Here is a 25477-nt window from a genome sequence, read left to right on the forward strand (position 1 = left end):
AAATGACCTCCAGTGGGATGGAAAAGTGAGAACTTCTAAAATCAGAGTCACTAGCCAGGGGAATTTGGGAAGAACCTCTGGAAGTTTAATGCCTAAGGGCTGAGTTTCCTGACTCTTAGCATCTGAATTTCACAGACTGAAATCAGGATGCTTTACTGGTCTCCTGATCAAATTTGTGAGAAAAAACCTGCTAGACAGGCAAAGCAGCAGAATGCATGGAGCACAAACTTTGGAATCAGATAGAACTTGGTCCCAATCAGAAATCTGTCACTTTGCCGCTTGCTCTGAGTCTTTGATTGTCCTTGTCTGCAAAATGCGGATAAAAGCAGCTCCCTCACAGATTGTTGAGAAGATCAAGTAAAATAATATGTGAATATGCAGTGCAGTGCCTAGCACAAGTAGCTGTGCTACAATAGTCATTTTTACTTTATTATTACTCTAATGATGTATTTATTATTATTTATTATTTCTTACCCTAGCCTGTTCAGATACTCTGAGGCCCAGAGAACCAGGTCGGGCTCAGCTGGTGAGTCAGAGGCTTTTATTTCAGCATCCTGACCCCTGTATTAGTTCTTCCCTATGTGACTTTGCTGTGCAATTTCAAAGCCACTCTCTCATGCTGAGATGACCCAGGATCGTTCTAAAATCCCACCTCCCACCTAGACTGGCTATTTGGACCATTGTTTATTTGAATCATTGAAATATCCTTAAATAAATTTGTTCATTGATTTCTTTACATTTTGTGGGGTGAAGACAGGGTGAAAGAGGTAAAAAGAGAAAATTTCATGGCTATTCTGAAAGAAAGATGTGAAAATTATTTTGTTAAGTAACAGACTTCTGATTCCAAGCATTTTGGATTTTGAAGTTAAAAGAAATGAGGTTGAGTTTGACTTTCCCAGACTAAAATTGATACCTATATATTAAAAACAATTTTTTTTCCAGTTGGGACTACGTCAGTTTCCTGCCGTTATCTGATACGGGTACGGAAAGACGCATCAGACTCAGACATAGTTAACAGCTCAGATTAACTGCGTCTATCTTAAAATACTGTAGATGGAAAGAATTGGATGTTCTTGCAGACAAGAGCTGAATTAACATATGCAGGTATATTTGTATCTTGGAGAAAGATAAAGTGTAACAAAATAAGCAGAACTAGATTTTCATGAAGCATTAAAACTATATTTAATGATTTGCATGGAGATTCTTCTTTCTGAAAGAAAAAAAAAAATGACAATTCCTCCACAATGTTCCTAAGAAGACTGCTGCATTTGCTTCAAAACAATCTATTTATCCAAGCAAATTAGTGATTCTGTATTTTGTTATCTGAGACATTCACACAGAATAGGCTGTCCCTATAAAGCATCTTGGATCCTGTCATTGCCTGCATTTATTTTTCTTGTCCCTTCTCACTCACATGTCCCTTCTGCTCATATGCTATGTGTAACAACACAACTGAGTTTGATAAGAGAATTAGTATAAATCAGACCAGTTCATAAATTCTATTTCCCTATGACACTGCCCAACATCAAACTTCACTTTATCTTCCCAAGATGTGTTCCTTCCTGACTTATCTGGGTCAAATGTATAAGATTCCTTCTCCTTGGAGCCTGGTGGAGATTTCACAGTAATCTTTGATCACTTTCTGTCTTCAGCCAATCCACAATCAGATCCTGTGAATCCTGCCTCTGCAACGGCTCCTCTGTCCCCTTGTTTTCTGTCCATTTCCACTGCTAACTCCTAGTCCAGATCTTCCTGTCAAAGCTCCTGCAGGGACCTCTGAAATGACTTCCATGTCTTCAGTTCTCTCCTTCCAACAAACTTACACAAAGAATCAGGTAAAATTTCCTAATGCCCAGCTCTGATCACATCACTATTATGTCTGGATCTCTCTTCATTGTTTACAGAATGAAACCCAAAGTCTTCAGCTTTTGCCCACTGCTTTTCCACTCAGCCTTCCACTCCCACTATGCCCTCTAGTCAAATTGGATTCACAACTTTCCAAACTAGTAAAGCCTTCTTAAATGAATGAGACACAGAAGTATGTGAGCCTTGGCCACCTTAAGACTTTCCATCTCCCTACAATACCCTGTCCCTCAGGTCTACATGTAAACATCCAACCCATCCTTTAGGCAGAAAATCTCCCCATTCTCAGGTCCCATAGTCCTCAGTTCATATCTCTTTCATGACATTTATCATTATTCTTTTTGGTTTGGTACTTATCGTGTGTGTGTGTGTGTGTGTGTGTGTGTGTGTGTGTGTTATACTCCTTTTCAGGATGGAGGCTTGTTCTTTTTAGACTTGCTACAACTCCTTGCACAAGGTCTAGCACCTCAGAGGGACTAACAGATGTCTGTGGAATAAATACATTATTTTCTTTATTGAATTGATTTCACCCAAAGCAGACTTTCTACAATTTATTTAACCCCAAAGTTTAGTTTGCTAATAGAGTTCTCTGACATTTAGGCAAATTTTATTGTATTATGGATAAAAACATTTTAATTATATATCAGCAAGTTATATATATGTGTGTGTGCAAATATATATATATATATATATATATATATGAGCTGTAGGTATTTATTTTTCTGTTGGTGACACTCTGACAGCCAACTTAGGGGCTGCCTGTGATAATAATACATGTCCTATTGGCCAAGAAGTGATTAAGATGGCTGTGGGGACAAGTTAGACCAGGGTCAGATAAATGTTTTTGGCGCTAGGCTGTGTTTTGTAGAGAAGGAATTTGACAAGGGGGACAGAGTGCTTCCCAGCATATGATGATGCTGGCAATCTGGGGCAGGTACCATTTGTGTCTTCTGATATGTCCAGAGATAGCAGATGTTTCTTTGTACTGCACTTTCCTTATTTATACACACGAAAGGGTGTCCCCTGATTCTTAAATTAATGGGAGTCATGAATCCTTTCAGTACCTCAACCTCTGGCCAGAGGAGGAACTTTGTCTGCTCCCACCAAGAAGCAGGTGCCTCACCCTTTCCTGTTAACAGGTGACTACTGTGCCTGCACATAACCACCACTGCCCAATCTGGGAGGATGTCTCTCTCCCTTATTTGCTGATTGTGGCTGCCCAGCCCAAGGGGTTTCCTGCTAGGGTGATAACACATTGTTCTTGAACAGAGAGAAATAACTTAGAGGGATTATCTTGTCCTAAGATGTTGTGTTGCCTCTCAGAGTGGAAATCTACTTTTTAAATACTCTCTTTGTTCTCTGAATAGTCTGTTGTCTCTGTCCACGCCACAACTATGAAGTTATTTATCAGGAACATCACTGTTAATGGGGATGAAATGGTGGGGAAGTGGTTACTCTGGTGGAGACTGAGAAAAAAAACAGATGGAGCACTGTCCTTCTCTGGCAATTAGGCTTAAATGATTCTTGAGTGGATTCCCCAGTAGCATTGATTGTCACAATGCCCACATTAACCACTCATGCTCCTGGCTCTCAATACAACACGCTTCCCAGAAGGGAATCTTTCCTCCCCAGACTAATAAAATTGGCTACCACAGATTAAGTGAATGGTGGAGTGGAAAAATCCCACAAAAAAGATATGTGCCAGAGTTTCTGAAATTAGAGACAGCAGAGATCAAAGGGATTCTTTAAAGACCTCTTTAAATCCTGTGGATTAAAAAAAAGAAGTAATTAGGCAGGCAAAACCATTATTGAAATCCCAAGATGTACAGTAAAATTTCAAAGCCCGGCTGGTTTGGTTGCTAGAGGAGTTGGAGGGTTGGGAGGCCCTAATACAAGACCACTTAGTCTATCCTTCACCCCTCACTAAATGTTTGGGTCTGGGGCACATCTAGGGAATCCTAGGGTTCTATGGAGTTCAGTTTTTGTTTTTAATCCTTTAATTGAATGATAAGGAAACTGAGGCCCAAAGAAGCTAGAAGCCTAATAGCCCAGTACAAGTTAATGACAGAGCAAGGTTAGAATTCAGGACTCTTGGCTGAGTGTTCTTTCTGCTCCTTGTAGAGGTTTGGCGCAGGCTAGGAAACAAAGTCAAAGGAGAAATAGAATAAAATTCCAAAAAGTTACTAAGAAATAATTTAGGCGTATGAATTATAGTAGAAGAAACTCCCAATAATAGTCATGAGCATGATATTTCTTCAAGTGTTCTCTGTAGACCTTCAGCATCAGAATCCCCCAGATTTCTGGGGACCGTTGTTAAAAGTGTGTATTTCTGGCCTTCATCCTAGACCCACAGACTTGGACTCTCTGGAGGTGAGTCCAGGAAACTGCATTTTTAGACACTCCCCTAGTGGTTTCTTACACTTGACAATGGCATGCTCTGTCCCCTCCAGCAGTGGCCTTCACACCAAAGCAGGATAGGATAGCACTTAACAGAATGTGTCAGCTGCATACCATCCCCTGTAACTGCTGTTACTTGGTTTTTGACTTTTAAAAATACCTTAGGTAAGGCCAAGTGTGATGGCTCACACCTGTAATCTCAGCACTCTGGGGAGCTGAAGCAGGAGGATTGTTGGAGCCCAGGAGTTAAAGACCAGCCTGAGCAACATAGCAAGACCTCCATCCTACAAAAAAATTAAAAAGAAAAAATAGCCACGTACAGTGGTACGCACCTGTAGCCCCAGCTACTTGGGAGGCTAAGGTGGGAAGATCACTTGAGCCCAGTAGTTTGAGGCTATAGTGAACTATGATTGCACCACTGCATGCCAGCCTGAGTGACAGAGCAGAACCTTGTCTCAAAAATAAAATAATTAATTATTTTCAAAAAGCAGGATACAAAATAACAGCAAAGTAGGAGGGATAAGTTCTAGTGTTCTACAACACTGTAGGATGATTATAGTTAACAATAATATATAGTTTCAAATAGCTAGAAGGAGGATATTGATGTTCCCAACACAAAGAAATGATGTCTGAGATGATGGATATGCTAATTACCTTGATCTGATCACTATACATGATATGTATCAAAATATTACCACATGCCTTAAGAGTATGTACAATTATTACTTGTTGATTTAAAAAAATGAAATTAATTTTTAAAATTGTCTTGTCACAACTCAGTGCAAGAATTGGTACCTCAGGAATGTATTAACTCATACCGGAGCAAACACAAACTAATTCCTGTAACAGAGCAGAATGTGGCAAGTGCTATAAGAAAGTAAAAATAAAATTCTATGGGAGCCCAAAGGTAGACAGATTGCCTCCCACTGAGGCAACTTCTGAAATAATTGATATTTGAGCTGGGCCTTGGAAAGGAGCCGCTATGTCCCCAGAGGGCAGGGAACTGGGGCAGAGTGCATTTTAGACAGAATGAGGAGGCAGAGCAGAACCAGTGAGGTAGCAAAGTGGTACTTGTCCAGAGTACGGGGTGGGGAAGCTGTGTGTGTTTGTAGGGGATTGAGGGGTGCTAAGATCTAAGTGCGAACCTGGCTCTATTGGGCAGGAGAAGGGGGATGTAGATTGAGGGTTAGGGCCAGAGCTATGTGGGGTGAAATCACAGCAGAAGCTAGAATATGGTTGTAACAGACTCAATGCATACAGACTTAGAAATAAACATAAGAGAGGTATTTCATTAACTCACCATGGCAATGCAAAGATGGTGAAGGTGTAGGGGTGCTGCTGGGAGAGCAGGCTCCACCAACACCTAATAAGTCCTCAAGGGAAAATGCCTGATCCCAAGCTCTTAGTGACTTTTGTCAGTTTTCTTTGTAATGTGAGGGTACTTGATACCTTTTGGGTTTGGCCTCAGGCCTTAGCTAGATTTCAGGACATTGAAAAAAATCCCACCTGTCTCCTGTTACACAGAGCATTAATTCTGATGGAAGAGTTTTGACGTGGTTTGGGATCGATGGAGGATGTTGAGACGTTGGAGCTTTCCCTTGAGCTCACTCATGAGTCTGTCTGTAAAGTGCTTTATCTTTGGAGTGATGAGAATGTTTTTGTAAGTTTCATCAGTAAAAGAAGAGAAAGAAACAACCTAGTCTTGCAGTTTTAAAAGTAGTGTCATATGGCCAGGTGCGTTGGTTCATGCCTATAATCCCAGTAATTTAGGAGGCTGAGGCAGGAGGTTGGCTTGTGCCCAGGAGTTCAAAACAAGCCTGGGCAACATGGTGAGACACGACCTTTAAAAAAAAAAAAAATTAGCCAGGCCTGGTGGCATGTGATCCCAGCTACTCTGGAAGCTGAAGCAGGAGGATTGCTTGAGCCTGGGAGGGTGAGGCTTCAGTGAGCTGTGATCCTGTCACGGCACTCCAGCCTGGGCAAAAGACTGAGAAAGAGTGAGAGCCTGTCTCAAAAAAAAAAAAAAAAAAAAAAAAAAAAAATTAGTGCTATCAAGGGTAAAAAGGTGATGGTCGTTTGGTTGCTATAATTCTTCAATTTATCCTTTTATTCATACATTCAACAAATATGATTTGGTGGAATTGGTTCCACCTTCGACTCCAGAGGCCAACACTGGACTCTGGCCAGGCCAGAGATCACACCCTGTTGGCCATAATGAATGGATCGGGGATAGTTATTGATGCACTCAGCACCCATAAAGCTAAATTCCTTTCAACACCTATGGAAAGATTGTGAATAAATGATCCCTTATCTTGCCAAAATTGAAATAGAGAGCTTGGGTCATAAGCCTGCAGGTTTGGGGAGTCATCTTAACACACACAGGTAGACTTTAGGGTCAGGAAATATGGAGAGCATGATAGAGTCCTAATAAGCTGTTTGAACTCCTTGGCACATGCTTGCCTGATGACTTACCCTTGGACTTTACAGTAACATGAGCTTGCTTTGTTCGGGTCGGTTTGGGTCACATTTTGTCACTTGCAACTGAGCAAGCCCTAACTGAAACAACCTGGAATACTGGTCTGGTGCCATGGAATATAGCCATGAACATGGTCCCCAAAGTTGATCACCTTTGCCCTGTCAAATAAGTAGGAGTAAAGCACAGCCCAGTCTCAGCCTCTGCTATGATGCAATCATTAGTTGGATCTATTCAGGAAAAACAAAACTACTATCTATTCCATTGGGCCTGAGTGTCTTATGAATATATTTTGTAAACTATGAAGTCAGAAACCAGTCGACAGATATCAAACAGGAAAATCATAATCACAATTGTGCTGGCTACATTGTTTACTTTCTGTCCCTGCTTAATAGTTTATCTTTTCTGTCAAAGGTCCAATGTCCTGGGCAGAATTGATGTCTATTTTGTTTTTTCCATTATGAAGCTGTGTGTCCTTGGGCAAAACATTTCATGTATGTGTGGCTAAGTGTTCTCATTGCTGAAATGGAGCAGGGAGAAATAATATCTACTTAAGAAATAGATCTTTCTTTAAAAGATCTATTTCTCTGAAGTGACAATAACAAATATATATGCAAAAATATTTTAAAATTTAGAAGTCCAGTACAAATGAAAGCATAAAAAAGTATATATATAATTTTCTTTTTTGAGATGGAGTCTCACTCTGTTGCCCAGGCTGGAGTGCAGTGTCAGGCACAATCTGGGCTCAGTGTAACCTTTGTCTCCTGGGTTCAAGTGATTCTCCTGCCTCAGCCTCCTGAGTAACTGAGATTACAGGTGTATGCCACCACACCCAGCTAATTTTTGTATTTTTAGTAGAGACAGTGTTTCGCCATCTCGAGGCTGGTCTGCTCTCGAACCCCTGACCTCAGGTGATCCACCCACCTTGGCCTCCCAAAGTAAGCTGGTATTACAGATGTAAGCCACCTTGCCCAACCTAAAAATGTACATTTAAGTTGCTTAAGCAAATCTTGTTTTTACTCTGAATTGGTTGAATAACCTTAGCTATAACAATGTGCTGGCACATGTTTAACAAAACCTTCTCTGAGGGTAAAAATACCCTAATTTGTAGCATTGACTAATTTCCGCAGTAGAAATTCTATCATTATAGTCAATTTCAACCTACCAATTTGCTTGCAAAATTCCCGAATATCAGCTCTAATAGGGCTGTATGAGCCTATACCAGCACAACATTGCTCAGATCCATTGGTTAGCTCCTCTGCTTTAGTTTCTTCACTTATCAAAACACTTGTTTCACTAATTATAATCATATAGCTTTCACTGCAAGGTGCCTTGCAGTCATCTACTCTTGTAATGACATTTTCTTTATGCTATGACATGCCTAGCAGGGATCTTGGCATCGAAGGCTAATCGATCTTTATTTGCATTAATTTGCTTTCTAGTTCTGTAATATGTCTATCCCTCATGAGCAAGGAACTGGTCTGGTGATGCTTTTAGGCAAACATTACACATAGTACTCTAGTATGTGGATATTTAGATACAGATATTTTAAGTAGATAACCACTCCCTTGAGCTCATATAAGAATGTCCCTCAGATTACTGAGGGAGAGTCAGTCTCTCACGGTTGATGTCTCTGTGTGAATTATTAAAAAATTTCACCAAATGCCCCTCAGTAAGCAACAGGTGAGGCATATTTTCAAACAGCCCAGAAAGTTATTACATCTCCTTCAACTGCACAGAAAGCTCAATGATAAAAAACAAAAACAAACATCAGGAATGCCTCAACTGTCCTATAGTGGGGCTGAATCCTAAATTGACCATAACTAGATCGTGACTTTTCTTACTAACAGGGGCCCTAGAGCTTTCTTGGTTGTGGTATATACTCTCTCTATGAGTGTCAAACTTCTGATAGCTTTGGAGCTTCACATGAATACAGCAGGCCAGTGAACAGAGTGGAAATGGCTGAGTTGAAGAGCCAAGACATGGAGCGGCAGACTGTGCACTAAAGGGACGCCTTCAAGCAGGGCAGCTGGCTATGACTTTCTGCTGTTACCTCATTTCCTGGGCCCTGTTATCTTGCTTGTTTTGCAATAAAGAAATATGTCAACTGATATTTGTGAAATGACATTATGCACACGGTTATTCATTGCAGAATTGCTTGTAATTATAAAAGTCTGGAAATTACTGAAAAGTCCATCAGTAGAGGGCTAGTTAACAGAACTATGGTACATTCATCCAATGGGATAGCACACAGCCATCAGTACAGAAGAATAAAGAAGCTGTTTGTATCCTGATATGGAAAGATCTCCTTATAAGTTCCCAACATTGACTTCAGAATGCTACCCTGTGTATAAAAAGTGGGAAAAAATAAACGAGGAAACACAAGAAAGTGATAATATTGGCTACCTTTAGGGAGGGAAATGAAGTGCTTGGGGTTAGGAAGGAGACTTCTCACATTATGTTTCTCATAAAATGGTTTCTCACATTTTAGCATTTTAGAATTTGCTATGATCAGTGTGTCTTACCTATACCAATACATACACACATGAACACACTTTTTTCCCACATATACTCTTTACAGAAATAATTTTTATTGTGGGAAAATATGGTCATTTTAATCATTTGTAAATGTGCAATTCAGTGGCATTGAATAGATTCAGAGTGCAGTGTACCCATCACCACTATATATACCCACCAAATTTTTAGTATTCCCACCAAAAACTCTTTAGCCATTAAACAATAACTCCCCATTCTCCCTCCCTCCAGGCCCTTGGTAACCTGTGTTCTACTTCTGATGAATTTGCCTATTCTAGGTACCTTGTACAAATGGAATCATACAATATTTGTTCTTTGTCTGGCTTATGCCATTCTCCCACATACTTTTGTTTTCTAAAGAAAACATCTATCAGCTGGATAAATAAAGTTGTGAAAGTTTGAAATGTCGTTCATGTCTTAGAAAAAAGAGAACAGATCTTGTGAAATGTGTTGACGTGCCTTGGACAAGGTAGCTCATGCCTGGTGTTTCCTAGAAACCTTAGATAACTCATTGTAACCTTTAAAAGGTTAACTAGTTGCCCAGCTTAATCTCAGAAAATGAAGTCAAATAGCCACCATTTCCCACAAACCTTGGTTCATATATGGCAGAGCTTTTTGAAGAGGGGCCCTAGAGGCCTTCAGAGAGTCCATGAATCTTTTCTGAAATTGCATGCAAATTTGTTGCGTGTCCCCTTTTGGGAGATAAGTTCTTTAGTATTCAGAGATTTTCAAAGTGGTCCATAATAACAATTTTGAAAAAGGCTAAGTACCATTGTTAAATAGGATAATTAATTCTGTCCCCTTCCTTGGAACAGATGTAAAAACGCTTTGTTCATCAAAAAGATTGTGTGAGTACATGATTCATGAATCCACGCCAAGGTAAGTCTCTGAATCGGCTTTACAAAAGAAGTCTGTGGCTTAAGAAAATGATCCTTAGAATTTACATCCTTAATAAAAATAACATGGCACATTTGATTTGGTGGCACACAGAAAACACCAAAGCATCCATGTGTGTTTGTACAAAATTATCATCTAAGGAGGTTGAGGATTTTTTCATTCATTTCATAAATATTGAACACTTACTATGTGTCAGGTATAGACCAAACACTCAAGATATAAAGTAGTAAATAACACAATGTCTCTCCTCTTATGGGGGCTTGCATCCTATTACTAGGATTTAGACAATAAAGGAGAGAAAAAAGAAATGACACTTTCAGATAACCGTAAGTGCTTCAGAGAGTGCTTAGAGATTTCACTGTTAGATAGTGTGATTGGGAAATTCCTCTCTGGGAAGATGGCATCTGAACTGAAACCTGATGGGCAAGAATGAGCCAGCCACGTAAAGAGCTGGGAAAGGACATTCTAGGCAGAGGGAGCCACAGTGCCAAGCTCCAGCTGCAGGTAAGATTGGAGAAACTGAGTACTATGGGGTGATTGGCCACCTGTCTCCTCACTTTAGGGCTACTCCTCTTCTACCCTCAGGTCTCCACTCCCTTTTACATCCCACCTATACTTTAGTAAACAGTATGATTCCAGCCCTCAATATTTCTTCTCACTCCTACAAAGTCCTCTTGAGCCCTTGATGCCATCACTGCCTTGCTTATGTGCAAACATCCCAGTGACCCAAGCAAACAGTAAGCTCTGGGAGAAGCAGTACGTTGGCTCCTGCATAAATGTTGTTATGGGCTGGAGGGAGCAGGCCAATCACAGAGGCAGGGAGAGTGGTGAGGCCATCTAGATTGAGCCTCACATTCACAAAGTTCTTCACATTTACATTTGACCATCACTATCATACATAGGGTATTATGTCATTTATGTGTGTTAAAGTTGCTATTTATTAAGCACTTATGTATATGTAGAAAACATGTAACTATACCATAATTTTGCTTTTTGTTATAATGGGATACAAAAAAAATGAGAAGTGGCCCAGCCTTCTTTTACCTTGAAAGGCCTAAATATAAAGAGAATGAGTTTTAGAGGATGATTGCTTGAGATCAAATCCTGGCTTCAATCCTAGCTCTGTAATATTTTGGCTAGATACCTTTTGGCGAGTTTCTTAACCATGCTGAATATGTGTATATAGAAAGAGGAATTGTGTCCCAGGATGGATGGTAAAAAGAGCCTCCCTCATACCTAATTTAGATAATGATATATGGATAAGGGTTTTGGACTTCTGAGTTGATATTGTAATGGGATGTAACTCTGTGATCAGGAGAAAGGCCTTCCAAAGGCATTCAATCTAATACTCAGAACCTAGAAATGTTATTTCATGTGGCCAAAAACAAAACAACTTCTCAGATGTGATTAAGGATACAATCTTGAGATGGAGACATTGTCTAGTTCCTCAAAGAAAAAAAGGGAAGTAAATGAGATGTAGAAGGACTAAATCCGCCATTGCTGGCTTTGAAGATGGAGGAAGGATGTTCAAGTCAAGGCATACTGGACAGTCTTTAGGAGCTGAGGGAAAAAGAAACCCACAAAACAAGAAAACAGATACTGTGCAGCGTACAGAAAGGAGTGTAGCCCTTACAATACTGATTCTAGTGCTGTGAAACAGACTTCTGACCTGCAGGGCTATAGAATAATACATCTGCATTGCTTTAACCCTCTAAGTTTGTGATAATGTGCTATATACAGCAGCAGAAATCTACGAATTCATTAAGGTTACTTTTCAGAATTATTAGTAGGCTCAAACAACTTATAACAATACCTAATACATAGTAAGCATTCAATAAGTGTTAATATCTTTCCAAAGGATGAGAGAGGAAGCTAACATGTAAATACTAATATGAGATATATAAACAATATAACCAATGAGCTACACAGAAACTATTTTTAAAGGACTTTGCTAACTAAATTCCCAGAATTAATAAGCTCTAAGATTATGACAGATATTCCTTAAGAAGTTGCTTAGAGCAGGAAGAGGAAACTCGAATGCATATGCAGGCTTTGCAGGTAACAAATAATGGAAATAGGTGAGTTTGGGACTGCAGCAGATTGGAGGGCCGGCCCATTTAAGAGGCAAACCCTAGCCTAGCCAACTAATACCAATAAAAATGCAGTGCAGACCAAGTGTTCTAGATAATTCAAATTTTGAGCAGCTAGAATCCCTCAACTTCTATGAAATCTCCAGTTTTTAAACGTTGAAAACCAATCCACATTTAAACACATACAGATATAGACACACAATTTTCAGGCAAAACTGACCATGTCTGAGCCACACTACAGCCAGAGGCTCTCAGGTTGGTATCTCTGACCAATTAGTGAAGGTATTAAGTCCAAAAAGGTTAAGTTGCTTTTGAATGTTTTTTGGCTCTCTCATATTCTTACATCATAAAAGCATTTGTCGGCTGGGCGCGGTGGCTCACGCCTGTAATCCCAGCACTTTGGGAGGCCGAGGTGGGCAAATCACGAGGTCAGGAGATTGAGACCATCCTGGCTAACACGGTGAAACCCCATCTCTACTAAAAATACAAAAAATTAGCCGGGTGCGGTGGCAGGCGCCTGTAGTCCCAGCTACTCAGGAGGCTGAGGCAGGAGAATGGCGTGAACCCGGGAGGCGGAGCTTCCAGTGAGCCGAGATTGCACCACCGCACTCCAGCCTGGGCGACACAGTGAGACTCTGTCTCAAAAAAAAAAAAAAAAAAAAAAAAAACCATTTGTCACGGTGCTTTTGTATATCTAGATCTAAGAAACTGATTTATGTGAAGTTTCTATCATGTTAATCAGAAAGACACCTTCAAATTGTGTTCAAATCCACTTTATTAAAATTATTTGGCAATTTTAGCAGTACAAAATCTTTGACTTTGACCATGGGACACAGACATGAGTTTATGTTTTGGTTTGTTGTGGTCTGGAGATCATGTACTTTTCTAAATCCTCTGCACTTCCTTTCATTAACAAATGGCAGAGTGCCGTAAGTTCCTCTATTATTCATAGAAAAGAAATTTGTAAGGTAAGACTGAAAAAATAAAATCTACAGATTCACAAAATTATCTTCCAATATTAAGAACATACAAAGTATACTAAAGACATCTACATTTAGTCCTCCAGGTAACAAAGCAAACATTTGATGTTTGACGTTTCTGTTTTTACTTCTTGCTAATTACACTTCAGAGACCAAAGTATTTCCAAAAGCTATGAAAACCCTCACTGACACTCCTAGTATGGATTTAATGGAATTAGAGGATAGAACTATGAGAGCACTTGAAAACTTGCCTTTAAAAATCACAAGACTTTCTTTTCCTCAGTGGGACTTTTCTTCTGCAGTAGCTGAGGGCACTATTTGCTTACTTAATGCCTTATAATTAGCATCTGCCTTACAGTAGATCTAAGTATTGGCTTATTTAAGTATATTACTGGATAGCACGTGGTAGGTAGCCTTTTTGTCCAAGGCAAACATACAGCGAACCTTAAAGTAAAACCTCAGAGGGTTTGGTGCCCCTTAGTTGTTCTCCAGCGAGCCCGAAGTTGCCTGTAAAAAAGGGAAAAAAAGAAAGCTGTGTAAGAATCTTTACAAAAGACATTTTAACTCCTTCTAAATAGTTCTGCTTTTGTAGCAGTGTATGGAAACTCAGCAAGGGCAAGGGAGCCTTGTTGTTTTTCCCACAATAAGAATATCTCTTAGGGTTTGGAATGTGGAAGATAAAGATGAAGCGGAGCGATAATGAGAAAATTCTGCCCTGGCTTCCCTCAGAGGCTGTGCTTTCATTAAGACTCATAAGGATTGTTTCGGTGTCCATTTTCACACATTGTCTATTTCTGGATATTCTGATAATTAAAGACTATTCCTCTAAATGACAAACTTATTTCAGAGGTAGAAGACTGCCCTGCTATATTAGTGTTGGTTGCCTTTTTATTTTTGTAGGAAATGCTTGTTTCTCAAGGAGGAACATGTTAGTATAGTCTATTCTTATTTGTGGTATAAATGGCGTAACAACTCTAAGAATAAGCAACATTGGCAAACAAAACAGACAATTTGCTTTAGTTATATCATCAGAATAACCTTTACAAAGGTTAATTATGCAACTTATCCCTGTTGGCCCAGCAAATTAGACCTATGAATAGTAAGTCATGGCAGTAACAGTTATATCAAATAATAGTTTTCACTCTCATTTCCCAAGTAAATGAAAACATTTTCTTTAAAAACCAGCATACATTTTGAAATTTCTCAACTAATGTTTGGATCTAACATAATAAGTTTTTAAAAATAAATTGAAAAGATAGTCGCTAAAGTTAAATAAAACAATCAAGGTATATTGGGCCTTATCCATGAATTAAGACTCATCTCATTCTTTGCATACATGCAGTGTAACAGTGCCAACCTACAGAGCATTTAAACCTAGAAGAAATTATACTCACATTTGGAGTTCTGATTCCAAATTTACTATGGAATGTCATTGTGACTTTGTTTTTATGTCCTGTTCTTTGATCAAAGGCATGGCATGTATCAAAAGGTGGACTGTACAAGTGAAGGCTCACAGCAGGTTCCGTATGGCTGATGTTCTCTACTCGATGTAAGCCAATGGAATCTAAACAATATCCGGGAAGGAAAAATAGATAAAGGAGCCTAGATAACAGCTGTAGGTAAAATCTCTGTGAGTCATCTGAGATCATGAATCAATTGTGATGCAAATGGAATAGATGTTAATTAGAATTGAACTTGCAGTTAAAGATAGTAAGTGACATGCATGCATTAGCCTCTGCTCCTTCCTGAAAACCCTCTCCAATGGCAGTAAAAAAATAAAAAAGACATCAATATACAAAGACAAAATAGGAAAAGAGAAAACACTAACAAAAATTTGAAAGCTTAGAAAGTAAGATGGATAGCTTTACAGAGCAGAGAAAGCTAAATCCTAAGCTATCCATGGAGAAAACCAAGAAATAACCTGATTTATGTCTTGAAACTCCAAATAGCACAGGAATTGACAGCACCAGGTACTTCTGGAAATGAGGGTAAAGATAGGCTGTAGATATAAGAACTGGTTTAAAGCTTGTTTAAGAAGTAGAGTCTCAAAACCCTTTTACCAATTCTCTCTCTTCTTTCTTTTCAGCAGCAGACTAAGGTCTAGTCTCTAGAAAGAGTGTAAGAGATCAACTTGGGACCGATGGAAATCAGGTGAAAAACAGGTGAATTAAACAAAAGCTTCCATACTGAATGGTAAAAATCCCTGCTTTAGTCATCACCTAGCTGCGAGAATGCTGCCAGACAAGATTTTTCTTTCCAGGCAGAAGATAGGAAGCAACTTCTCAGAGAATCTGATTGGCTCAAGAAAAAAGCTTTAAAGATATTGTCGCTGGAAGCTCCTGAAGAAAAAGTCTCTGCCAGACTATCAAAAAGTGAAATCCAGTTGACAAGCTCCACTCATGTTCAGGGTTACCAATTAATTTTTTTGTTCTTGGTTTTTAAATATTAGCACATTGCCAAGGTCACCAGACATTTGAGCAAGGCCTCTAGTATGAAAGACAGAGGTCAGAGCAAACAAAAAAGCAACCTGCAACAGTGACTACTCAGGGGAAGTGTTCAAAAACCTATCATTAATGTTTTCCTAGAAATAAGAGAAAATACCATAAAAGGGACCATAAAACAAAAAGAGGTTGAAGAAACAGAAACCAGAAAAGGGTTGGCAGGAAATGCTGAGGAAGACTCAAAGAACAAAAGGACAAAGACAAAAAATAGAAAAGAAAGAGAAAAAAAAAAAAGAGGAACAGTTCAAGAGGTTTAATATCTAAATAGGAGTTTCAGAAACAGAATTTAAAAAAAATTCAAAGAAATAACCTGTTAACGTTTTCCTGAGTTGAAGGACACGAATTCCCAGATTTAAAAACCCACTGAGTACCCAGCACAATGAATGAGTCATCAAACAAGATACATCACTGTGAAATTTCAGAATACTGAGGATAGAGAGAAGGCACCAAAAGAGAAGATCCCAAAAGTTTCTAGAAAGAAAATAGAAAGATTCAAAAATCAGAATGGGACCAGGTTTTTTTTTTAAAAAAAAAAAAAAAAAAAAAAAAGGGTCTCATTCTGCTGTCCATGCTGAAGTATAGCAGTGGGATCTTGGCTCATTGTAGCCTCCACCTCCCGGGCTCAAGTGATCCTCCCACTTAGCTTCCCAAGTATCTGGGACTACAGGCACCTGCCACCATGCCCAGCTAATTTTTGTATTTTTGGTAGAGATGGGGTTTCAACATGTTGTCCAGGCTGTTCTTGAACTCCTGGGCTCAAGCAATTCTTCCATCTTAGCCTCCCAAAGAGCTGGGATTACAGGTGTGAGTCACCACACCCGGCCAGCCCTAGGCTTTTGATAAGAACACTAGAAACTAAAAGACAAAGGAATTACCCTCACGGTTCTGAGGGAAGATGTTTATCAGGTGATAATCCATAACCCAGCTAAATTATCAATCAAGTTGTAGGAGTTGAATATAGAGATATTTAAATATATGGGGTCTCAAAAATTTACCTTCCGTGGATCCTTTCTTGTGGAGCCATTGGAGCATATGCTCCACCAAAACAAGGGCATCAACCAAGAATGAAAAAAAATCATGAGATCAGTAAAGAGGGGATCCAGCCACAGGAAACAGCAAAGGGAAAGCCTGAGAGAATGTAAGCCTTACATTGTAAGGAATCTCAGGATCACAGCTCACCCCTGGCCTAGAGATCAACGAATCTGTGCTGAAGCAGTCAAGAGGCCCTGGGAGAGAGATCTTCAAGAAGATTAAACACACACACACACACACACACAAAACAAAACAAAACAAAACAAAACAAAAAAACAAGATGAAATACTCAATTAAAAAATGTTAATAAACTTACACAGTTACAAGAAAGTTTCAGGGATTAATCAAGTAATGAATTTAGCATAACTAATGTAGGCACCCCATGAGGCTTTGTGCTTTCTTCTTTATGATCTAGCTCCATGAGTGCACGTCATAAAGAAGAATGAAGCATAGAACCAGAAGACTTAAGTTCTACTTCTAGGTAATTAGCGATGCTATCTTTGAACAAGTCACACCTTCTAGGATCTTTCATTTTCCTTATTTCTAAAACTGGTGCCTAATTCTCAGATCTGCAAATTCTTTGATCCTGTAGCTTGTTGTGTTCATAATATACTGGCTAAAGCACAGTTTTGAACAAATGTTCAACACTGCAGGTCCACGCATCATCTAATGCATGCTGACAATCCTGCAAGCAAAGACCCTGCAAAAACAAGTCACCCATCCTTTAGAGAAGCTCCTATTAATAATCCAGGCATTATTATTATATTTTGATCTTTGCTTCTTTTTCCTTTATGGTCATGGTGTACCCTCTGTCACAGTAATACTGGACTTTTCTTGGGGGTATTTATGAAGGAGAGTTAGGTCCAAGCCCTGTCGACCTTTTGCTCATTACAATAGGCAACTTGGTCTCCTTGCCCCAGTCCTCCCTTCTCCTCCACCCTATGTTGCATGCTGCCACCAAATCGATCAAGATATTCCCAATTATAACTCCGCTGACCAAAGAAAGTCCTTACTTTTAGCTGGTCTTGCAGGCCCATACCCTGAGCTCACTTTACTCTCCTGCTAATCCACTGACCAAACCCATTCTTCTTTCTTTCCTTCCCCCAATGCTTGAATAGTTTCCATTTTTTACAACGATTGTACCTTCACTTGTGCTCTTCCTTGTACTTGCAACATCCTTCCCCCTGATCACTATCCATCTCCACCCCTACTCCTGCATCTGTAAGAATCAGAGGTTGAAAATTTGTGGCTTTTAAGTTATTTGGGTAATTAGTCTACAGAAATAATTAACATATCCCACCCAATATTTTAATAATTGGCAAAATTTCATATAAAACCCAGAATTTCCAACTTCTATGGAAAAAGAAACCAGGTTGATCTCACTGGAGCTGGGTGGCCACTGCTGTCACCTTAATATGAGGCTTGTATACTCCAGTTCATACCAGGCCTCACCACAGCTTTATCCCTGATGTATACCACTTCCTTATCTGTCGAGATTCTATAGGTTTTTGCATTGAAGACCCTTAAAAAGCTTACCTATTCTGAAACATCTGATCTATTTTCACAAGCACTCTGACTCCAGCTGAAAGTAATTATTCTGAAAGGTGTGTGAATGCTTTACTTCTGAAATTATTCTGAAAGCTTTACTGTGAATGTACAGACAACAGAATTTTCTTGGAAATCTGGTGTGCCTTATAGATAGCAACCCTCACATTATTTGGGTAAATGAATCAGAGCTTCCTGCCACATAGGAAACTAACATCCTTGTGTTATGTGAATGAGCGACAACTTCCCATACAATTTGATCTTTGCAAGTGACTTGTATATAGGCCAAATATCGAGGCCAGTAAGATTTATGGAGAAAAAAACTTGCTTTGCCAAAAAAAAAAAATCCCCCAAAGCTCTATAATACTTTATATAGGTGGGGTACATGCTGATGAAGAACATAGGTTTTTCAATCAAATTGCTTAGGTTCAAATTCTGGTTGCCACTTAAAAACTGAGTGACCTTGGACAAATTGTTTAATCTTCCTGTGTGTTGGCAACCTCCTATGTAAAAGGGAATAAAAAACTATCTGTCTCATATACATTTTAATGAGCTTTTTGGAAAGTTACTGTTCCTTTTAGGAATATGGAAATTAATCACTGCCTCTCTTGAAAAGTATTTGGCTATCCCATATCCCATTTAGAAAAGATAAGGAATTCTTGGTAAGATATGTATAAATCACTGGCCAATAACGTGCTTTGTAAAATTTCCCTCGAGGATACTTTTTAGGTATGCTATATGTATTTTAGAAAAACAGAGACTAGCTAGCATTCTTAATTAGTTACAGAACATTTTGTTCTATTTTCTAACACAAGGCTAATGTTTCCAACTTGATCTCTTTTGTTGAAAGACTCCATTGAAGTAAATTCATATTTTATTTTAACTGTCTTAAGTCTTGGCAAGTAAATGACTTTTCAGTGGATACTGATCTGCATGCATATGTTTTCAATAAGTGATTCCAACCAAGATACAAAGGCTTAAAAAACAAAACCTGCTATGTTTAAGTCATTTCCCAAGTATTTTAAAGCATGACTCATGATCCAGGTTCTACTGCATAAAAAGTGTAAGTAACCAATATTTCAGACAAAAGGTCATGGTTCTTCCCACTTGCCCTTAGAAAAAGAATAAGATGTTACCATTGATGTAGGCACACTGGTTTTCCCTCAAGACTCTTTCAGACTTCTTGACCATCTCATTGGATTTTTTGTCAGGCCAGGCAAATAATGTCTCCTTTAGATTTCCCTGTAGCATCTTCAGAAAGCAGTGGGAGTTGGTATGATCATGAATACTGCTATATGTACACAAAATGACAACTGAACTCAGTAGATGGTCTAGTATCCAGACCTGCAGTAACAGTCTTCCCAGAACTGACACCTGCACACTGTCAATAAGCTATCTCCCCAGCCAAAATCCATTTCAGCTGAATTTTTAAAATGTTATCAACTTACAGTTCAACAATGTTCAGGGTAAAGTAATAATATATCATCTATATCAATTCATATAAAAGGTACAATTTTGATGCATACCCCTACTAATGAACAGTTTTTTTAACTTTGTTATACTACTTTGATAACAGAAACACAAAACCAGCAACACTTTATCTTCCCCCAAATATATATAACTCACTTAAACTGGGCTAGAATTTGATTATGAAAGTACATTAGAGAAATTTTAGAAAGGATTAAGACAATCATCCATAGTAATTGTACCACACTGAGAAGATCCACTTAACATTTAATGTTTTTTCCCCAAGGCTTTTGTCTTTTCTCCTTCCTTTGGGGAGCTGTGGGAGAGAAGGTATCTATATGTGTATTACCATCCTAAAGTTACACTGTATATAAAATGTTAACATTGTGTCAATTTACAGTGCTCTACCTGTGATTACCTTCCAACATTGGTGGGAAAAAGTTAATTGGATTTGAGGAAACAAAGGATTTATTTATGCAATCTCAGAGTAAATAGTATTTAAGTATATGAAGCAGTCGTGGTTACAGGAGTAATTAAAATATATGTATCTATATACATTTTGGGTATTCATTTCATCTATTGAATTTTATTAATTTATATATGTACCATAAAAAGAATTTCTTTCCTAAATCCACAGAGTCTAGTCCCACTCTGGACATAATGTGCTTTCAAAAATATTGAGAGAATGAATGGAAACACTTCATTCCATATGAGTAAATAAATGCACTCTACAGACCTACCTTTCCAAACACTTATAAATTCATGTTTTCTTTCATAAAAATGGATCTAAATTACTGCTTTTACCATTCTCAAGACTGAGAAAGGTATGTTTCAAAAGATAGTAATACTTAGTTGATAATAAGACTGTCAAACGTGAAACTAAAGACAAATTAAGGAGCTAAGTTTCAAAGAATCAGTATAAGTTGCCTTTTCAGTAAAGAAACTAAAGAATTAACTTGAAGTAGAAAGAAATTTTCTGAATTTGCAATGTTTTTCTAGCTTCAAATCTCCATCCTTTGGTCTTTGGTCCCACGATTGTTTACACACCTCAAACACCACAAATGTCAAGTGTAAACACAATTTCACATAAAGTTTTACTGCACAGAAAACAGAGTATGGTTAACTTAAGGGGGTTACTTACCTCATTTGATTTACTATTCATTTTGGGGGCTGGTTTTAATATGTGTGGTGTATGCCTGAATGCCCTGTGCTAATTCCATTGATAATTTTTATTGGGATTAGGGAACATTGTGAACAAGTAAGTAGAAAATGAGGGCTGGGTGTGGTGGCTCATACCTGTAATCCCAGCACTTTGGGATGCCAAGGTGAGTGGATCACCTGAGGTCAGGAGTTCGAGACCAGCCTAACCAAGATGGTGAAACCCCATCTCTACTAAAAATACAAAATTAGCCAGGCATGGTGGCGCATACCTGTAATCCCAGCTACTCAGGAGGCTAAGGCAGGAGAATCGCTTGAACCCAGGAGGCAGAAGTTGCAGTGAGCTGAGATCATGCCATTTCACTCCAGCCTGGGCAACAACAGCGAACCACTGTCTCAAAAAAAAAAAAAAAAAAAAAAAAAAAATGAGATTTGTTACTACTTGTAAGACCTGTGGCTAGCCTGGTACTATATTTTTCATATGCTAGAAAACATGCTCTAATAAATATCTGGGAATGAATAGTTATTTTACCTGCCATGTCCTTCACCCCAACAGAGAATCATCAGATTAAATTTTCCATTTCCTTGATCCACAAGATTTCGGGTATACCTAAAAAAAAACAATATATTCAGAAGTTTTAAGTTCGTTGCCGAAACAAGCACTGGAAAAAATAAGTGTGTCACCAAGTACCATTTATTCACAAATGTTAACATTTCCACGTCTAAGCAACTTTGAATGCAGTTTTCTAATTAGAAATCCAACACAAATGAAAAATCCTTTTTCACAGTTCATTTTGAACCGCTGCATTTACAGAGGTAGCTGCTCAGTTTTAATTAATGGCACGGGAAAAATAACAGGAAAAAAACCGAAATTGCATGTTTCTCAATGTGACAGCCTCAAACTGATGGAGTAAGTTTCTCAGAGAAAGTATTTCCAAAGTGCATTACTGGTTCAGGCAAGAATGTGGCTATTGTTTTTTTTTCTTTCTTTCTTTTTTCTGCCTGTAGCTAAACCAAGACTTGAGAAACAAGGTTTCATTAAATAGCTGTTCTAGAATTCTTAGTTTTACTAAAGCCTAGACACAAACCACATTCAAAAGCCCTTATAATGAAAAGTCTTCCACAAATACCGTGGGGGCTGATCTAACTACCAGAACAAAGAAGACTACATTAGTGAAGTAAAGAACCCTTTAAACCTCTTACAATTAGGAGAAACCAGTAACTGGCAAACACACACACACAGACACACTCACCACAACCAACCACCACCACTGCCACCACCAACAACAAACTGCAAACCACGACCACGACCATGAAAAAAGCAAAATCAACGTCAAAGTTTCTATTGGTCCAAGGTGTACTGTTGACAGCATCTAGTTAGCAAAGTTTCATAATTATGACATTCATTTAGACTGTCATGTTAAAGAAAAGGGGTCTTTACTCCATTTTTTGGGAGTTTTTTCTCCCTTCGTCATCAGTTAACTCTTGTCCAGCATGCCCCTTCCATCCTGTCCCATTCCTCCCCACCCCGAGGTGTCCGAAGAGCATGATCCTAGAGGGAGTTACTTAGTAAGTGCTTTTTAGCCTCAGTTTTCCCTACTTTGTAGCCTTTATGACCTAACAAGAAGCTGTGTACACAACCTTCAATTCACAGTAAACTGAGTTCCTGCAGAAGGATCCTAATTCTTCCTCCAGCAGTCTTAGGATAATCTTTCTTGCTTCTCTGCAGCTTCTTTCAAAGAATTCACAGCCTGGCCCACACGGGAGCATATTCTGTCTTGATTCTTCTGCACTGGCCCTCCCAAAGTCAGAGAACAGAATCCTTCACAGCGCTAGGCACCTATTTAATGCAAAAAATACTGTAGAATTGACTTCTCTCCCATCTCCTGTCTTCCCCCAACTGCCCCCTCAGGACTACATCCATTATGTTAATGAGCTGTACCTCAGATATCTGTGAAAAGACCGATCAACCCAGCTGGTTGCACTTCAAAAGGTTTAGAGTTTGTCAATCAAGACTAGTTCAAGGTCCTTGAAAATACACTTGTTCTAAAGATTAAAGATTAAAAACTGTTACAACCTGTCCTGGTTTAACAGTGGTTTAGAGTGTAGGCTCTGGAACAACAATGCTAACCCCGGGAGCCTGGAGCCGCTATAGATAGAAGACCTAGTGCAAGTCATTCAACGTCTTCATTGCCTGCCATTCCTCATCTGTGTCAAGTGTCTGGAAGAGTACCTGTCCCATAACAAGTCTTCAATTACCTGGAGCAAATGCAAGAAAATTTAAAAGCTAGACTCTCTGCTAGCTTTCACGGCTACAGAAGGGCTCTACCACGAACTAAGCTGATAGGAGCCAAAGGAATTTCCTCAAGTCACTTGTATATGAAAAATGGGATCCTTAGTGGTCTTCACTTTTTCTATTTCAATCCTAAAATACAGTTGAAACCGCCCATGCCAACAAAACTTTACGAAACATCCCACATGTTGAAGAGTGACTAAAAGAACCTGCTCCCAAGAAAAACAAACTTACTTCTTTCCTTATTCTTTTCTTTCACTTACCCCTTTCTCCTAACCCTAAACCCAAAAAACCACAAAGACTGACGCACTAACTGCTCAGAAAAAGTAGAACCTCTCACACTTCGGGGTGATTAAATTTTACCTCTGGCCCCGGAGGATTGGTAGAGAGATTCGACTTAATCACCAAGCCGGGGCTGCAAAAAAGCCAGCTTACCAGGGCACCTCACTCAAGTACATCTGGGAAGTAGGGGTCTTTAATTTACATTACAGATCGTCAGAAGCAAGGATAAGATAAATCAGATCATTTGGGGGCTGAAAAAAACGACGGTCGAATATTTAATCTGCGAAACTTGGCAGTGGATTTGAATAAACCCACAGTCGGGGAAGTTAGTTAAATTGGTTTGGGAAAGGGAACAGCAGAAATTCCGTAGTGGCAGCTGACGGCCACAAGACGCTATTTTACATGAGTAAAAATGCTTGCTATAAGGTGCCCGGTTGCAGGCGACCGAAGGCGCAGTGATGGAGAACTGACGCGGGTGACTTGTCTTCTTCAACATCACACACTTCTCCCGATGGCTGATGTAGTGCTCCCCTGGGAGCACCCTCTGCTAGTCCGGCCAGACGGTTCCTTAAGGTGCCAGGAGGGCCCGAACCTGAGTGCGGTCTCTCCGCATCTCCGCGCCCGGGGTTAACGATGGCTTGGGAGTGTGGGCATTGCTCCCGAGACCAGGGGCAGGAGGACTGGTGGTTTAGAAGCAGAGGGGTTTGCGGGAGAGAAGAGAACAGAAAATCTCGCAGACGCGCGGTGGCCTCCCTTCCCGGCGCCTGTCCGCCGTTCCCGGCCGGAGGTCAGCAAGGCCAGTAGGATCCACCTTCCGCCTGCGCTGTGGCCGCGGAGCCCCAAGCGAGTCGTGCCAGCCCCGCGGCTGGCCAGCGAGGGGGCGAGCGGCGGACGCAGCGCGGCCCGAGCTTCCCGAGCCAGTCACTTTGGGCTGCGTCCCCCACGTCCATTCCTCCTCAGACTGGGCGAGTGGGCGCCGCCTGGCACTGAAGCTGCAGCGCGCTCACCTGTACTGGTCGAACTTGGCGTACATTGCCCACTCGGTGGGGTCGCTCTCGTAGGCTTCCATGATGGCCTGCACCTCCTCTACATTGACCTCATCGCCGGCGAAGAGCTGGTGCAGGATGCGGATCAGATCAGCCAGCGTCCGTGGCTTCAGCACTTCGGTCTGCTCCATCTCGTGGGGAGCTGGCTGCGCGCGCGTCTCACTGCTGGGCTGCGGTGGAGGAGCTGAGCGAGCCAAGGAGCTGCGGGCGAGGGAGCCTAACAGCCCGCTAGACCGCTAAGCAGACACACACGCACAAACCCAGCATTAGAGTGCCGAAACGTAAGGATGTCGTCGCAGAGACAGCAAGAGACCCACCCCCAGGCCCCTGGCAGCGCAGTGGATCCGGGATCGTTGGAGACGCGGTGCGCACCCAAATCAGGTTCAGATCTGTGGGGTTCATCCTCCCGGGCCCCTTTTAAGCGCTTGGAGTCACTAGGAATGTACCAACGGCCCTCGGAGGGAGAACGAGGCGGAGAGCCACCCAAGAAAGGTGGCGGAGGCGGGGAGACCCTGCGGGCACGGCTCACGCGCACATCCCCGGCTTCCCCGGGCTCCGCGCCTTCCCAAGAGCCCCGTTGTCTCCGGCGTCCCAGGGATCGCGTGGGCTCCGCGCAATCTGTCCCCCACTTTAACGGCGCGTTTTAGCCGTCCGGCCTAACGCCTCTCCCCGCTCCACCTCCGCCGCTGTGGTTCGCGACGCTGGGACGTAGACAAAAAGGGTCGGAGGAGATGGCTGCGGGGACGGACGCTGAGTAAAGGAGGAAAAGAAAAGGGAAGGAGAGGGACACTTCTTCCAAATAGAGAATTGTGAGGAGCCTGCGAAAATTGAGGATAGATTCCACTCCTAGGCCAGAGAGTGCCTGTTTTGTCGATTGAAACTATCCACGATATGCCCCAGGCTAGGTGAAAATAAGTC

At 40.4% G+C, this 25477-nt stretch overlaps 1 protein-coding gene across 1 annotated transcript; it reads right to left on the reverse strand.

Annotated features, from left to right (window-relative positions):
• Window positions 1–13012: 13012 nt before the first annotated feature.
• CDO1 (cysteine dioxygenase type 1) lies at window positions 13013–25174 on the reverse strand. Its single transcript, XM_003826722.5, has 5 exons — window positions 24521–25174; window positions 21471–21548; window positions 19450–19604; window positions 14630–14799; window positions 13013–13742 (listed from the first exon to the last, which is right to left on the reverse strand). The coding sequence occupies exons 1-5, from the start codon at window positions 24688–24690 to the stop codon at window positions 13713–13715; spliced, it is 603 nt and encodes a 200-aa protein (XP_003826770.1). The 5' UTR covers window positions 24691–25174; the 3' UTR covers window positions 13013–13712.
• Between the last annotated feature and the right edge of the window lie 303 nt (window positions 25175–25477).

This window comes from Pan paniscus, chromosome 4, assembly GCF_029289425.2.
Source record: "Pan paniscus chromosome 4, NHGRI_mPanPan1-v2.0_pri, whole genome shotgun sequence".
Lineage (NCBI taxonomy): Eukaryota > Metazoa > Chordata > Mammalia > Primates > Hominidae > Pan > Pan paniscus.

Coding starts and splice junctions, on each gene's coding strand:
- CDO1 (XM_003826722.5), bottom strand. CDS start 24,690: ATGGAGCAGACCGAAGTGCTGAAGCCACGGACGCTGGCTGATCTGATC. Junction 19,605..21,470: donor TGGGGTGAAGGACATGGCAG/GTAAAATAACTA, acceptor GTGTACATATAG/CAGTATTCATGATCATACCA. Junction 13,743..14,629: donor TTGGAATCAGAACTCCAAAT/GTGAGTATAATT, acceptor CCTTTTTTACAG/GCAACTTCGGGCTCGCTGGA.